At 42.5% G+C, this 15,546-nt stretch overlaps 3 protein-coding genes across 3 annotated transcripts; 1 reads left to right on the top strand and 2 right to left on the bottom strand.

Annotated features, from left to right (window-relative positions):
- Nucleotides 1-154: 154 nt before the first annotated feature.
- LOC308158239 (vasoactive intestinal polypeptide receptor-like) lies at nt 155-3,016 on the top strand (the record flags this gene model as incomplete). Its single annotated transcript, XM_080531833.1, has 11 exons — nt 155-245; nt 440-543; nt 921-1,030; nt 1,204-1,336; nt 1,454-1,607; nt 1,788-1,848; nt 2,010-2,079; nt 2,172-2,263; nt 2,459-2,597; nt 2,678-2,719; nt 2,864-3,016. 11 exons carry the CDS (start codon nt 155-157, stop codon nt 3,014-3,016), a joined length of 1,149 nt encoding a protein of 382 aa, XP_080387959.1.
- Nucleotides 3,017-3,627: 611 nt separating this feature from the next.
- LOC308158238 (acyl-CoA-binding protein-like) lies at nt 3,628-5,650 on the bottom strand (the record flags this gene model as incomplete). Its single annotated transcript, XM_080531832.1, has 4 exons — nt 5,560-5,650; nt 4,134-4,251; nt 3,835-3,897; nt 3,628-3,701 (listed from the first exon to the last, which is right to left on the bottom strand). The coding sequence occupies exons 1-4, from the start codon at nt 5,566-5,568 to the stop codon at nt 3,628-3,630; spliced, it is 264 nt and encodes an 87-aa protein (XP_080387958.1). The 5' UTR covers nt 5,569-5,650.
- A 1,222-nt stretch (nt 5,651-6,872) lies between these two features.
- On the bottom strand, nt 6,873-14,918 carry LOC308159312 (metalloreductase STEAP3-like). The gene is made up of 5 exons (XM_080533077.1): nt 14,889-14,918; nt 13,812-14,292; nt 12,179-12,706; nt 11,702-11,866; nt 6,873-7,755 (listed from the first exon to the last, which is right to left on the bottom strand). Exons 2-5 carry the CDS (start codon nt 14,289-14,291, stop codon nt 7,465-7,467), a joined length of 1,464 nt encoding a protein of 487 aa, XP_080389203.1. The 5' UTR covers nt 14,292; nt 14,889-14,918; the 3' UTR covers nt 6,873-7,464.
- Between the last annotated feature and the right edge of the window lie 628 nt (nt 14,919-15,546).

Below are 15,546 nucleotides of genomic sequence, written 5' to 3'. Positions count from 1 at the left end.
GTACATCCATTTTTGCACTTTTTGAATGACTGATATAGCTATTGATTATTGAACAGATTGCACCTTTGGAGAGTTATTATTGTTTGTATATTTGTATGTCAGCATGTGGTGTATTTCAATTTACTAAGATACATATGTTCTCTCTGTAGACTGCATGGGTATGTGGGATTACATGAATTGCTGGCCACCTGCTTTTGTAGGGGAAACTGTATCTCAGCCCTGTCCCAATTTTTTCAAATCAGAAGGTAAGATATCTGTGTGACTGACTTGTGTTAATGACTTGCCAATGGACTAATTGTTTACATACACAATTATTCGTCTTCTAGCCATAAATTGTTTATGTACATAGAATGAATGCGATGGCTAAATGGCTGAAGACGGTAAGACTTTATGAGCATGGTACTTTTACAGACCAATTAGGAGTTGTATGTTTCTCCAGGTAAAGTGTACCGGAACTGCACAGAAATAGGCTGGACCGACATATTCCCCCCTTACGAGAACGTCTGTGATTATGCTTTCAATGACATTCTTCACTTTATAGAGGTGGGTTTCATCTCTCACTGTCTCATTGTACAGTATATTATAAAGGTTTGTAATAATATTATTATTTCAACTTAGTGGTTATTACTGTATATCTCACTGGTACTTAGTTTGATTTAATGGACCATGTTGGTAGAATGCCTGCATATGGTTCCACACAAAGGCCAGCAGACTGTCACATTACCAAAAATGTGAATCTACATACAGCAGCTACAAACCAAGGTGGAAAAGATTATTTGTTTTTGTGTACTGAAGTGTTACCTTTGCTAATTCATGATATGATACTGAAACGATGCTATTTTGTTCATAAACTTGTATCCCTTGGATGGCATCATTATACCAACCATCAGCTTTTTTGTTGTTGTTCCTGTTCCTCCCAGTCTCCAGACTCCCATGTGTACTTTCCCTATGTGAAGACCATGTACACCGTAGGCTATGCGCTCTCTGTCATCTCCCTCACCATTGCCATCACCATCCTGTGTCTATGTAGGTGAGCAACAGAGAGTTACCTTATCTTACTGCTATGATACGATTGCACACTTGGAAACCGCAGAAACAGCAATGAAACCAATATGCTTCAACATTTTAGTGAAATGAGAAATGCATACTGTATTAAATTCCTTCTGGACATTTTACATCTATGACACTTTTGCTCCTGTATAGAAAACTACACTGTACCAGAAACTATATCCACATCCAGCTCTTCCTTTCCTTCATCCTGCGTGCCGCCTTCATCTTCATCAAAGACGCTGTTCTTTTCACCAACGAGAACTTTTACCGCTGTGACTACTACTCAGTGTGTATACTACTATCCACTATACTCTACATGTGACCGTCGAAGTATACTGTATGAGTAAACGGATACAGTACATGGAGTGAAAAGATGTGCTCTGTGTGGTCTGTTGTTATCTAGGTGTCCTGTAAGTCTGTGCTTATGTACTCCAACTACTGCATCCTGGCCAACTATAGCTGGCTCCTGGTGGAGGGACATTACCTCCACACTCTGGTCAGCCTCTCCTACTTCTCCAAGAAAAAACATCTGTGGTGGTACATCATCCTAGGCTGGGGTACATACATCTATGACATCTAACAAACAAATCTAACTAGCAAGCATGACATCTAACACGAGATTAACATAAATGTGCAACACTTTTTACATCAAAGTGACAGAACAGCTGGTTGTCTTCACATCTCAATTAGATAATTGATTTGAAGTAGGGCAACGCTTTTCTTTCTGATATGTATAGGTATGCCAATGATTGTCATTGTTTCCTGGGGCTTAGCAAAATACTTCTATGAAGATGAAAGGTAATAACCATGTGTGTGTGTTTGCATGGGTGTGTGTGTAACACTACAGTATATGGTACACACATGATGTGTTTCTCTTTATAGCTACTAATCAGTATTCTTTTGTTAATACTTTGCTGAAAATCCCCCAACATTTTAAAATATATTCCCTTTCTCATAAGTTGCTGGGAAACTAGGACGCATGCCTGGATTTGGTGGATTCTAAGAGCACCAATCCTACTGTTCATAGTTGTAAGTACACTGACAGCTTTGTGTTGACTAATACATTTGTCAAAATATGTGTTTGGTATCCTAACTATATGAATATGTCTACTTTTTTTCAGATTAATTTGATATTTTTTCTGAGTATCATAAGAATTCTGGTGGGCAAAGTCAGGATGCCTGATGTTCATGGAAATGAATTCAGTCAATACAAGTAAGTTCCAACAACGGTGCTCTGTGTGCTAACCTTGCAACCAGAGTCAGTCCAGTCCTGTCAAACCTGAAATACCAGCATTTACTAACAAGAAAGTCTAATTTAAAACATGTTTCAATGAACCACAAAATGTGATGTGTTACCTTTAATGTGTACCGCAAAAATGTCTCATTTTGTATTACATATTTTCTTCAGGAGGCTTACTAAATCTACTTTCCTATTGGTGGCCCTCTTTGGTTTGCATTACATCCTCTTTGCATTCCTACCAGTCAACATCAGTAATCTAATGTACAAAATATGGACCTTTTTGGAGCTGGCTCTAGCATCCACACAAGTAAGTGATTGGATGATTTAGATATTTGCTCGATGTAGAAACATTGTTTAATGTCTTAACTCCCATTTCCTCCATTTCAGGGCTTCGTTGTTGCTGTTCTTTACTGTTTTCTAAATGGGGAGGTAGGTTTTCAGATCTAAAGATAATGTCAAATTTAGTGGTATTGATGGGTTATAATTTACATTAAGTTGCCGGTCATCATCAACTTCTGGTATGGGATAATATACTTGCCTTACTCTATAACCCCACACATGCCCCTACCCCAGGTCCAGTATGAAGTGCAGAGGAGATGGTGCAGGTGGAGGCTGAAGCAGCACTTGCATGGGGAGCCGAGACAGCATCATGGTTCCCTGAGCCAAGGCGGGTCTCCCCTTACCCAGGTCTCACTGCTGCCCTGCGGCCCAGCCAGCTTGGTGTGACCACAAACCCAAGTCTTGCATTAGTCAACCGACCACCGGTCGCCTCACAGACACGGTGAATATAGGCACTCACAGCTGACTCCATCAACACATTCCACAGTTTGTCTGTCCTTTATCTATTAAGTGGAGTCGTTTGTTTCACAACTGGATCCATCAAGGGAAGTTTTCAAAAGAAGAGTCCTCCACATGAGAACATTGTGATGAACCCAGTGGAAGTGCTTTTGTGAAATAGGGGCACAGGACTCATTTCTCAATCATGAATGTGTGAAAGAGCCATCTTGGAGAAAGTCAAAAAGATATAATGTTATTGAAACATCAGCCTTTTGTACAGAGAATTTTAACAGAGGTAATTATTATCTTACTTTTTTTATTTGGTGTTATAAAAAATGTCATTACACTTTAATGGTACACAGTACACAGTACTGTACACAGAACACAGTACTGTTATTTTGCACAATGCATTTTCTCACTTTTTGAAAACTTATAAATTATGAAATAATAGCTTGGTTTAAGAGCTCTACTGTACATTTTAAACATGATAGATTGCTGGTGAGTGATCTTACATGCACTGTGTCATGGCTCTCTTTAAAACTGCTGCTGACTTAGAGGTTTTAGAGTCCATACTTTGCTTTCAGTTCTTCCACTAAGGCAATATAGGCCTTCAACGCATCTTCTTGTGTTATTCCTTTAAGATTGAAAAGAGCAACAGAACACCTTGATTACACATCTGTTACTTTAACAAAACATACCTAACATCTATGGGTTAATGGCAACATATTAAAAAACTAAAGAAAAATAATGGTATTGTCCAGTCTGACCTTTCTTGGCATTCCATGCATCCCATTTAGTTCTTCCTGCAAAGTAAATAATTGCAGGACGATCTGTGGACACCAACATGTAGTTACTCTCACAATTAACCAATCATCTGCCTCAAACAGGCAATTTAGGTTGCATTAAATATGGGTTAAGCAATTAAAGTTCCAACAAGTTAAACAATTGATAATTGTCACTTTTCCTCTTGAGAACAAGACTGCAGAGCAATCAGGCATTTGAAATCTGAGTCATCAAAGGAATGAGATCTGACAAGTTACCTGTGGGACAGGTCTAACAGACTCACCCATGTTGACATCGCCCATCGTGGCTTGCTTGTATAAACCATATACCTCTGTCAGCTCAGCGTTACTTGGTTTGATCTTGAGCCTCGTCACCTCATCTGCAGCTTGTTCAAAGTCAGCCTAGGGGAGAGAGACAACATCCACACGTTGTACAGAGAGAGAGCTGTGGGCTACAGTGGGCCTATATTATGACTCCGGGCGTACACTACATGACTTTAACAATCATTACATCGATGAGCCTCACACTTTCCTGTAGTGTTTGTCTAACAGACGTAGTGGTGCACACAATAAACGATGTGGCACTACTGTATTTGGGGTACAAGTGGCCTTACTTATAATTTCTGTAAGAAAGTTGATTTCGCCTCACACGTTTATTATTTGTTATTATGAAAATAATGAGTGTATAATGTATTTCGGATAATGAGTGTTCATATCGTGAGCTTAGAATTATAAGGTTCTATCTCCGTTTAGGGTAGTTCAGAGATATTGAGCGTCAACGTTTTTACATTCCATTATGTTTTGTGAGATGGAACCTTTGTATTTTATGAATTACTAACTCAAAAATGTCAACATTTTAAAAATAACACCACACAGGCATTAATAAACACCTATGGATCAGATTATGTAAAAAAAAAAAAAAAACTCAATTTTGACAAAAATGGAGATAGAACCTTATAATTCTAACGTCACGATATGATCAAAGATATAGAGCGGATCCGCGATTCTGTCGAAGCCCGCTTCAGCCTTAAAACCCGTTTGTAGCAGCCTACACAGGGAGCATGCCTAGTACACAGGGAGCATGCCTAGTACACAGGGAGCATGCCTAGTACACAGGGAGCATGCCTAGTACACAGGGAGCATGCCTACACAGGGAGCATGCCTGCCAAGTCTCCTGCGTGAAGATACTTGTTCCATTCAACCTCCTCAGGGAAGGGAGGACTGCGAGGAATTAGGCTGTTACGAAATACATGTTTCCTTCACTTTTTTTGCCCGGATGTAGAAGGGCAAACCAGCTGTCATTGACTGTTTTTTCGGCACTTTTCTCACAACTTGTCATTGCACATATCACACTATAAGAGGATTGCAGAATGCTGTGCCACAAAAAAAATAAAAAATAAAAGTTTGACCCCATCAGGATGTGTCAAAGACGTGAGGGGTAGCCCTCGTGTTGCGTCTCTGACCCACTCACATTAGTGCGCTCCACCTAGAAGCAACGATATGGGGACTTTGTCTCCCATCTCAAAAACGTGTCTGGGACAGGACAGCTACATTGGGACCAAAATCGTGTAGTGTACGCCCGGCATTATTAGGACCTATCTATAGCCTACATTAATATTACTTTGACAATATCACAGCTACTTTATGGATCATTCTGTAGGCCTATTTGCAAGCCACAAAACATGTATTGAATATATAAATGCTGCTTACCTGCGACATGATAGGAGACAGGAGAAAACTACAATTCTACTCCTTACAGGTGGAATGCTCACTTCCTTGATTTCATCAAAAATGAGTTGTGTCGTCCCAGCTGCCTGAGATTGAAGTGCGGTCAAATACCATTGGTTGTAATGAAGAAATGGGAGGTGACAAATGAAATGGCTTAAAATGACCACATGAGGGCAGCATCTGCTCGTCATAAGACAGAACAAGTCGATGTGTTAAATTAACATTTGCAATGTATAATGTGTGTGTGTGTGTGTGTGTGTGTGTGTGTGTGTGTGTGTGTGTGTGTGTGTGTGTGTGTGTGTGTGTGTGTGTGTAATTGTGTGTAATTGTGTGTGTGTGTGTGTGTGTGTGTGTGTGTGTGTGTGTGTGTGTGTGTGTGTGTGTGTGTGTGTGTGTGTGTGTGTGTGTGTGTGTGTGTGTGTGTGTGTGTGTGTGTGTGTGTGTGTGTGTGTGTGTGTTGGGGGGGTGTTGAGAAAATGATACAGACAAATCTTAATTTAGAATTGGAGCAAATTACAAGACTAAGGGGGGCCTTGCACGGGGGCACTTAAGGACATTCATAATGAATACCAGCAGCAGTGTGACTGCATTGTCACGTGTAGTCATTCATTCTAGTGACCCGTGTCAACTGAAATACCTGGCTGTGGCTGTGTTCGAAATGGCATAGGCTACGAGCATACTGCATACTAGCATAGCCTATTCAATGAGTATATACTGCATACTGCCTACTAAATTCATAATAAGTATGCCAATACCAGCCGACCGTTCACACTGCAGTATGCATACTGCATCCCAGAATGCATTTCGCACCGGCCGGTGTAGGTACAGAACTTGAACGGTTGTCGGAATTTGATCGGGGTCCTGCCATTACTGATACGTATCACTGTATAATTGGCTGTGATGACATTACACATTATGATTGGCTGCAGAGCTGTCAACGGAAGTCATCTGGGCTACAGGAGCGGGCTAGTTTGCTAACGTTGTTAGTGTTAGGGTTAGGGTTAGAGTTAAGGTTAAGGTTACGGTTAGGGTTAAGTTTATGGTTATGGCGACCGCTTAGTCCGTTTATGCCTTGGGCCGGCCCTGCACAGACAACTTGTTATAAGCCCATACAGGCTTGGTACCGTTGTTGGAAGGTGCATGACAATTAAATCAAATCAGTCATGAAGCAAATACACTATAAGTTGTGGAAAATATTGTGTTTATTCTTGTAACAAGCACAACCAAAATATAATTATATGATATAATGATAATTCTTTGATTTCATTAATGAACTAACAAGCAATTAAGGACATTTTACAGAAGTGACATAACATTATAAAACTTTTGTAACAGCCAATACAAATAAAATAATATGTACAAATTGAAGATGACCATTGAGTCTCCAAGACAGCAGGTCAGTTTGATCAAATGCATCTATCTTTATAAAATATCTTTAAATTAGACCCATATATTATTTTGTGTAGACTTCAACAGGGACAACACATTCTGACCTCAACCCAACATGGGTTTGCTGCCAGCAATTTTTTTTGACTTGATTGTACAATCTCTGGCACACACATTAAATGATCACACATTAATTTTGATCTAATGAAAGACTTGTTTTACGATACAAAGTGCAGGAGGCATAGCGAGCATGGTTCATTTCCCTTGATAAGTGATAGCAAGACAAACAGACTACTGTATTTGAAATATCATTCTCAACACAAAGTACAACAAAGTTGTATTTCCCCATAGATGTATTTAGTAAGAAAATAAAAAGTCATGGAAATCCTTCAATTGCTCCTGATGCCACCTAAATTGTGTGTGTGTGTGTGTGTGTGTGTGTGTGTGTGTGTGTGTGTGAGTGTGTGTCTGTGTCTGTGTGTGTGTGTGTGTCAGTGTTTCTCAGACGTTACTGATGTCCTCTCGTGAGCAACCATTGCAGTCCTCCTCAGGCAGTGTGAAGCGGATGTGACGGTTCTCCTCCCAGCCCCTGCGGATCTGTCTGAGGCGCAGCGCCATGCAGGGCAGGGACAGACTCAGCCTGCCCAGCAGCACGACCCACGGCAGGACCAGCACCAGCAGGAAGGTGGGGGGGAGGTAGAAGCGGTATTGCTTTGGATCAAAGCCTCTGTCCCATCCGAAGATGAGGGTGTGCAGGGTGGCCATCACCAGGGCACAGTAGCCCAGTCTAGACTGCAGGGGAGAGAAGAGACCATGATTAATACATGAAGGGGAATCACTATAGGAGCATTTGATGGATATGCCTGAAAGGTGTTGGCAACCTCTGGCACACATGCCAAGGTTGGCACACAAGGTGGTGTTGCGTGGCACACCGATTTATCACATAATGAAGAAACATTTTTCATTTTTTTCATTGAAATCATTTGTAAAATCTTGTTATTCGCGTTTATTAGCTTTATCCCAGTGGTACTTGACCAATCCACAGTCCTCTAACTGCCTACATGGCTCTAAGCCTATCAAAATTGCTCCCTTAACCCCCTCCCCTTTTGTCATTCTGTTTTAATTTATAGCCACGTGTTAACCAATTGTTAGCTACTATGTTTAGGGCATCACCTGTCCTCCCTCTGTGGTGCTGCACTTGAAAGGAATGAGGGTAATGTTGGGGTGGGTGGATGATGCTGGCTTTGCGTTTAGCCAATGGCTTGCCTTGAACACCACCCACACCTGGGGCCGGTTGCATAAATATAGACCCAGTCTTAGACTTAGATCTCACTTTAAGTCAGTCTTGCTATATAGACTCTAAAATGGTCCTGTTGCATAAAGCTAGCCTATGAGTGACTAAGGTAAGACTGACTTAGATAGCCTGTCATGCAATGCATTCTGGGTAAAATAAGACACTTGACGGAAGAAAAAAAAACATGGCGGCCGAAACAGCTACACTTAGCGGAGGAAGATATGAGAGATACTCAATTTTCTTCTGCTGAAAGCGTATGTATATTGGAGGAATATAATGTGGAGAAAAGTATACTGCTTAGCAGTTTTAACCTCGCTAGAGTTACAGTGTTAGCTAGCTTAGACCAGTCTTAATCTATCTTTATGCAACCGGCCCCTGTATACCTATCCCAAGTCAAGTGAAAGTTGATTGATCACAGTGTGTGTGTGTGTGTGTGTGTGTGTGTGTGTAATTGTGTGTGTGTGTGTGTGTAATTGTGTGTGTGTGTGTGTGTGTGTGTGTGTGTGTGTGTGTGTGTGTGTGTGTGTGTGTGTGTGTGTGTGTGTGTGTGTGTGTGTGTGTGCGTGTCAGGAGAGATCAAGTATGTGGTTCAAGGGCCAGTGATGTATTTGGGTATGATCACATGTTCTTTGAAAACCACAAGGAGCTTTGGGGAGGAGTGAAGTCAGTCATCGTTTGTGTTTACTAACGTGCATCTTAGCTTCAACATGCCTCTGTGGCTGGCTGGAAGGTGCAAAGCATGGAGTACTAGGAGTTCATCCATCAAACACATTACTTCCTGGTCCAATAAAAGGCTATTTTCTTGCTAATTAGTGTAGTAGTAGTAGTAGGAACAGTATTGTTATTGGTGGTTTACTTAAGAGTTATGGAATGAGAAGCCGTGGTATATCGTGGATATCGGCACAGCTAGCGGGGTGGTTAGGCACGACGCAAAGCGGAGTGCTGTTACACCCCCTAGCTGTGCCGATATACCATGGCTTCGAGATAAACCGGAAAACGCCACGGTTCACTAGTGTATTGAACCGTGGAAGGCGAACCGTACTGTTCAATATAAATCCAAGAACCGTTGCACCCCTAGTGCACACCCTTCAGCTGTAAATGATTTCAGTTAGCAATGTCGCTGTCATCGTCAAAATAGTTATGTCATCTTAAAAAAATCAGGACCACGATTGTCATGACCTCCTGTTCATTTTCAACACCTTGGGGGCGCCTTGGTGGTGTAATCGGCCATCAATCTATCCTGCATCCCTCCTCTCTCTCACCCATCCTTCCTGTCAATCTCTACTGTCTCTATCCCAATAAAGCAGAAATGCACTAAAACAACATATATATACAGTATATATTTAAAAAAACATTTTCAACACCAAACATCAGCGATGACCTTAAATAAGCTCACAGCCTTTCAGGCCCATTCAAGGCCCTTTCTGAAGAACTTTGTAGACACAGATGAGGAACCTTGCCTAGATCTGGGATTTGACTTACAACCTAATAACTTGACAGTTCAGTGAAAGGCAGTGGTTCGTAGGGGTGCAACAGTTCAGTTGGCCAACGGTTCGGTACGTTTCGGTACATGTTTTGTGCGTAAGGAGAAAGAAAATGCTACTATTTATATACAAACTGTTACTTTCATTTATTTTGCTTTACTTATACTTATGGAACTTTAACATTCAGACACATTCCAGAATATGACTGGTATATTATAATATAAAGTATAATATAACAAATAGAAATATATATCAACAGAAAACACTTTCAAATGTAAAAATAGGCTTGACTACTGGTATAGGAGAGGAAGAATTAAAATAAAAGTGCACCTTAGGCTTGACAGGTAGACCATATGACAACCCTCGGGTACATAAGGTTCAGAGATAGGAAATGTTAGAATAGGTATAGCATAGCATAGAGTACAGCACAGTGTTTTATTTGTATAGTATAGTATAGTGGATAGTGTACATAGCCTTTATTTATGTAAACCAGCTCTTTTCCCTTCTTGTTTTTAGTTTTTTTCCTAGCGCCAGGGGAGCCCCCCCTCCCAAATTTCGTTGTATGGTACCTGTACTGTACCAATGACAACAAAGACCATTCATTCATTCATTCATTCATTCATTCATATGCGCATTATGCACATAAACTGAAATGACTCCACAACGCAGATTTGTAGCAATCCGGGACTTCCTCAAACTCTTGCCATGATGTTCTCATTGAACAAACATTTGAACAAGAAGCAACTGCGCTCCAGACAAACTCGACCTCCGACTTTCAATGGATCGCAGCATAAACCGAGAAACCGACGTTCACTAGTGCATTTTGAACCGTGGCTGGAGAACCGTACAGTTCGATATAAAAAACGAGAACCATTGCACCCCTAGTGGATAGGGAGTGGTCTTTTATAAGCGCAGTACATTCGCTCATCATGAGGGCACTAGTGTAGTTAAGAGACCCTGGGGAGTAGTGTGACCTACACGCACATATGACCTTAATGAGCTCCTGTCGTCAGTGTGTGAGTGTGAGTGAGTGTGTGTGTGTGTGTGTGTGTGTGCGTGTGTGTGTGTGTGTGTACGTGTGTGTGTGTGTGTGTGTGTGTGTGTGTGTCGGTGGGATCCTCTAATTATTTGTACAGCCGACGGCACTCAGGGCAGGCAGAGGATAATTAACGTTACGAAGAGGGACGTTTTACAGTTATGATTCATCCACTTTATCTCTAAATATTTATGTTTACTTTGCTATGAGTATTTCATGCATGCCTGCCTCAGGCCTTCTTAATAATGATACCAGGCTCTCGTTTAGAGTTGAAGAGTAGTTAATTCCTAATACCAGCCAGCCTACTCCTTAAAGCAAAGTCCACACTACATGTCCGGCTGGACTGGACTCAGTCTGTCTGGGGTTGCAGGCTTAAGGGACCGGACCGTAATCTAGATGGAGAATAATGCTTATAAAACATTTCCCCGGGCTGCAGGCAGTCTGACAGGCCAAGCAGAACCCCTCCCTTTCATCACAGGGACTAGCAGCATGTGACTAATCTTGCTCCAACTGGATCAGCTTAACATAAATATGAAGGGGAAAAGTTCAAAAGCTAAAAGAACGACAAATCCCTGGAAAATGGAATCATAATACCGAGTTCCCCTTCATGCATTCTGAGGCGCAGGAGAGAGGAGAGAGTCCTGTTTTGACAGACATTGCCACAAGGGTGTCCCTCTGAGCTGCACTGTTAGTCCAATCAGACCCACAGTGGAACATTCGTTTTATTAGCAAATGTATTATTATTTTTCCAGCCCACGTGAGGTTGCATTTGGTCCAATGAAGTCCGCAACCAAAACAAGTTTGACACCCCGGGGAAGGCAGCCTTGTGCAGCACTACTGGGCTGCTCATGCTCACTGTGTGTGTGTGTGTGTGTGTGTGTGTGCGTGTATGTGTGTGTGTGTGTATGTCTAAAGCAAACTGACCTGTACAAAGCTGAACTCTCTCCAGTTGAGGGAGTTCCCCACAGTGGGCAGTGAGGAGATGGCCAGCAGAGAGAGAAGTCCCAGAGCCAGGATCCCTACAGACAGGTAGAGCTCCATCCTCCACACCTCCTCCTCCACCCATGAGACCTCCTGGCCCGCCTTCACCTTCCCAGCAAACACAGATAGACACACTCATAAACATTAACCTGTGAGAACAGCACAACCATGTCGTAGCCAAGCACACCCCTCTCTGTATAGAAAAGTTTGTTATGTATACAAAAGTTTGTTATGTTATACGAGTACTGTACATCTGATGTCATAGATATGATGTTCACACACACACAGACAGCTAAAGGAATATTGACACAAAAGAGGTGGACAGAGCCTTGTGCATGTGTGCGGTCTTGATGAGTCAGTATTTACGTAAGTGGCCGTGGTTGTAATGTTTCAAACCTATCATCATCTCCAGGTCCTCACCTGTTTAAAGGCCTCGTTCAGTAGCTTGTAGCGGGCTGATCTGCGCATGGGTAGACACAGGCTGTAGACGGCATGCAAGGCAGCGCAGAAGAAGCTGGAGAGGCCCAACTGCTTGCGCAGCTGCAGCCAGCGGTCCAGCCAACAGGGGAAACGCCTGTACTTTGTGCCCCACGACAACTGCAGGAACGCAGCCATGAGGCCAGGCAGGTAGACCAAGGACAGAGTCACCAAGGCCACAGAGGGCAGGGTGACGTTGACCGTGTCCACGGGCAGTTTGTAGAACACATTCTTCTCTGCGGTGACGTACGGATGCAGGATGTCTCTGACGAAGTTGTAGGCGAAGAAGAACAAGAAGAGGCAGAGGGTGCAGAGGGCTGGGGCTCGCCATGAGGGGAAGAGGTACAGGGGGGTGTTCTCTATCTCCCGTGCAGAGGAAAGACAGCCCATGTCTACGGGGATGAAGCCCATACTGCTGCAAACCTGGACTACAGCACTCTTTGCCTTAATGCTGTCACTGCAAATCAGCACCTGGACAGGGGGGGCAGAGTATAACCATAAAGAGTCAGGCAGTTTAGGGAATCTTCGCCACGGAGACACCAACCGTATACCGTATTATTGCACATTGCCTCTTTGATATAGCCTCTTTTATACATACTGTACATAAACTACCATAACTGTAGGTAACCCTCTCCTGAGGTAATTAATTAAGGGATTCTGAGTCTTGAGTTGAGCTGGCTAACTTTTCTTGTTTGCAAATAGATCAGATCAGATATACAAGTGTATGTAATTGTAATTGTATGTCCCCAGAAAACAAGTAAGTAGGCTATATAAACCTTTTAAGAAGAAACAAAATACAGGGTTAGGGTTAATCAATAGGAAATAACAAAAATATGGTTATTTTATTTTATATATGGGTATGTCTGTTTACCTCTCAATCATTCATTTGTGCCACTGGCGTGCACTTCCTCAAACTCTCAACACATCTCTTCTAAAGTGATCTGATTGGCTTAGAGCACATCACTCAAACAAAACAGGAACGATTCCACAGTATTTTCCTCAAAAATACAAAATAATAAAACGGAACAAGAAAATGACAAAAATGGATTCTTATTAATTCACTAACAAAAGAAAATACATACATTTAATTTCTGCTTATGTACACATATTTGTATGTGTACATGTACATATGCACATATTTGTATGTGTACATGTACATAGCTCATAACCTTTACCTCTAAACTACTGTACTTGCCATAATGTACATAGCACTATCATTGTCATGTTTTTATATCAAGTTCTTATATCACTATTCGCACTTCTGCTTCGATGCTAAACTGCTTTTTGTTGTCTGGTACTTGTCTGGTACTAGTACTCTACAATGAAAGTTGAATCGAATCGAATCGAATCTAAAACTCACAGGGACACTACACCAATAGTAAAATACAGGCCTGCCACCGACAGGTATACAATAACATCTGGGATTACTAGGCTTAGAGGCTGATATTTAACAAGTGAAACATGTCAACATGTCAACAGTAGGCCTAATCCAATGATTCAATCAGAAGGGAATAGATGCCACTGTACACTTCTTCATTTTCAGAGTAATGGGAGTATTCTCCGCAGAGGCCCTTACCTGTCTGCTGCCATCCCGTGGCCCCGTCTGGAGGGCCCAGGCTGAGATCACATTAAAGCCCTTCACCACGTGGCTCTCAGGGAAGAGAGAGGCGAGCTGCTCCGCGTGGGACGGCAGGTCCCTGTTGAGCTGGGTGCCGTTGCTGACGTCCACCAGAGTCTTCCCCGCCAGCTTCTCCCTCAGGCCGGCCAGGGTGGAGTAGTGGTCGGGGAAGAGGGCCACGAAGACCAGGTCGGCCTGGGTCGCCGCCTGCTGCTGGGAGGTCACCTCGGCCTCTTCGGGGAACAGTGCCGCACAACGCTTGGGGTTCCGGCTGCCCACCACCACCTGGTGCCCCGAAGCCACCAGCCTCGTGGCCAGGGAGCGGGAGAAGTCCCCGGTGCCAAGGATGCCCACCATGGGGTTACAGGGCTCTGACAGAGAGGTCTCCAGATGTCTGGCACCTCTCAGGAGAGGCTTCTTCATCTCCTCCTTTGGCATCCTGCCAAGAACAGAAAATGAAAATGGAAACTGAAACTGAAATGTCTGGTCAATTCTGTCAGTGCACCATTCAAAGCAAAGCATGTCAGCATCACTGATACTCATGTTTCGATTAATTCAACAATCTTGCGAATGTCATGCAGTGCACGGTGATTGCGTGAGACTTGGCAGCTCTGTGCACTGTCTACTCGTTGCTACATGAGTAGGGTAGCAACTTCCCGTAGTAGAAAAGTCCCGCAGGCTAAGCACGTGACAGAGTTAAGGTCGCCTGACATTGAGCATTCGGGCAGAGAGACTCAGGCTCTTTACTCTTGACATGTAAATCAATGACAGATTAGGTTGTACAGATCTATAGCTAGCTAGCCAGCTTCTGTGACATATGATCAGGCAATAGTTAGCTTGCTAACTTTAGCTGTCCTTGGATGAACTGAGTATTGATGGCTAAGTTTGGATCAAAGTTATACGAAAGTACCACGTGATTTCCTCTCGGGGGAAGTTGTTCCACGTGTTATAAGGAAAGTACAGTTTCGCTTGAAAAAACGATCTATAGTAAACAAACCACGTTTCTAGAAACATTCTTGCTACTGCTTCACTCACCTTTCCTTCGTTCTGTGTTTCCCCCTGGCCTGCGACAACTCTGTGGTTGCGTTCGTAAGTTCGCCCTGAGAGCGCCGGAGCGCACACTGGGTTCAACGTCATTAAAGGGATCACGTAATTTGATTGGACAAGAGGCATTCCACGAGTGCCGATCAGATTTCCACAGCAATTTTACGAACGCATCCTATTTCTGTGACGTAGAAAACAGTCCCTGCCCAAAACCGCCCACCCTGTGTGCGAGAGATAAAAAGTCCCACCCCAAAAAGCGATGTGTCTATAAACCGTTATAATAATGTGTAGGGCATTTAGCAGACGCCTTTGTCCAAAGCAACTGACAACAATAAAAACAAACTTTAATCAAATAAAAAATGTAGATTCATTACACATAAAGTGAAATATTTCAAGCCTTTTTTGTTTTAATGTTGATGATTATGGCTTACAGCTCATGAAAATCAAAAATCCAGTATCTCAAAATATTTGAATATTACAAAAGAACAATAAAAAAAAGGAATTATAAAACAGAAATGTTGACCTTCTGAAAAGTATGTTAATTTATGCACTCAATACTTGGTCTGGGCTCCTTTTGCACAAATTACTGCATCAATGCTGAGGTGTTAGGGAAGCCCATGGAAAGTTGACTGGAAGGGAAAAGTGTGGT

Source organism: Nansenia antarctica (assembly GCF_963989245.1).
Source record: "Nansenia antarctica genome assembly, chromosome: 5".
Lineage (NCBI taxonomy): Eukaryota > Metazoa > Chordata > Actinopteri > Argentiniformes > Microstomatidae > Nansenia > Nansenia antarctica.
The sequence above is the reverse complement of the archived record's forward strand: the minus strand, read 5'-3'. Positions and strand labels throughout refer to the sequence as shown.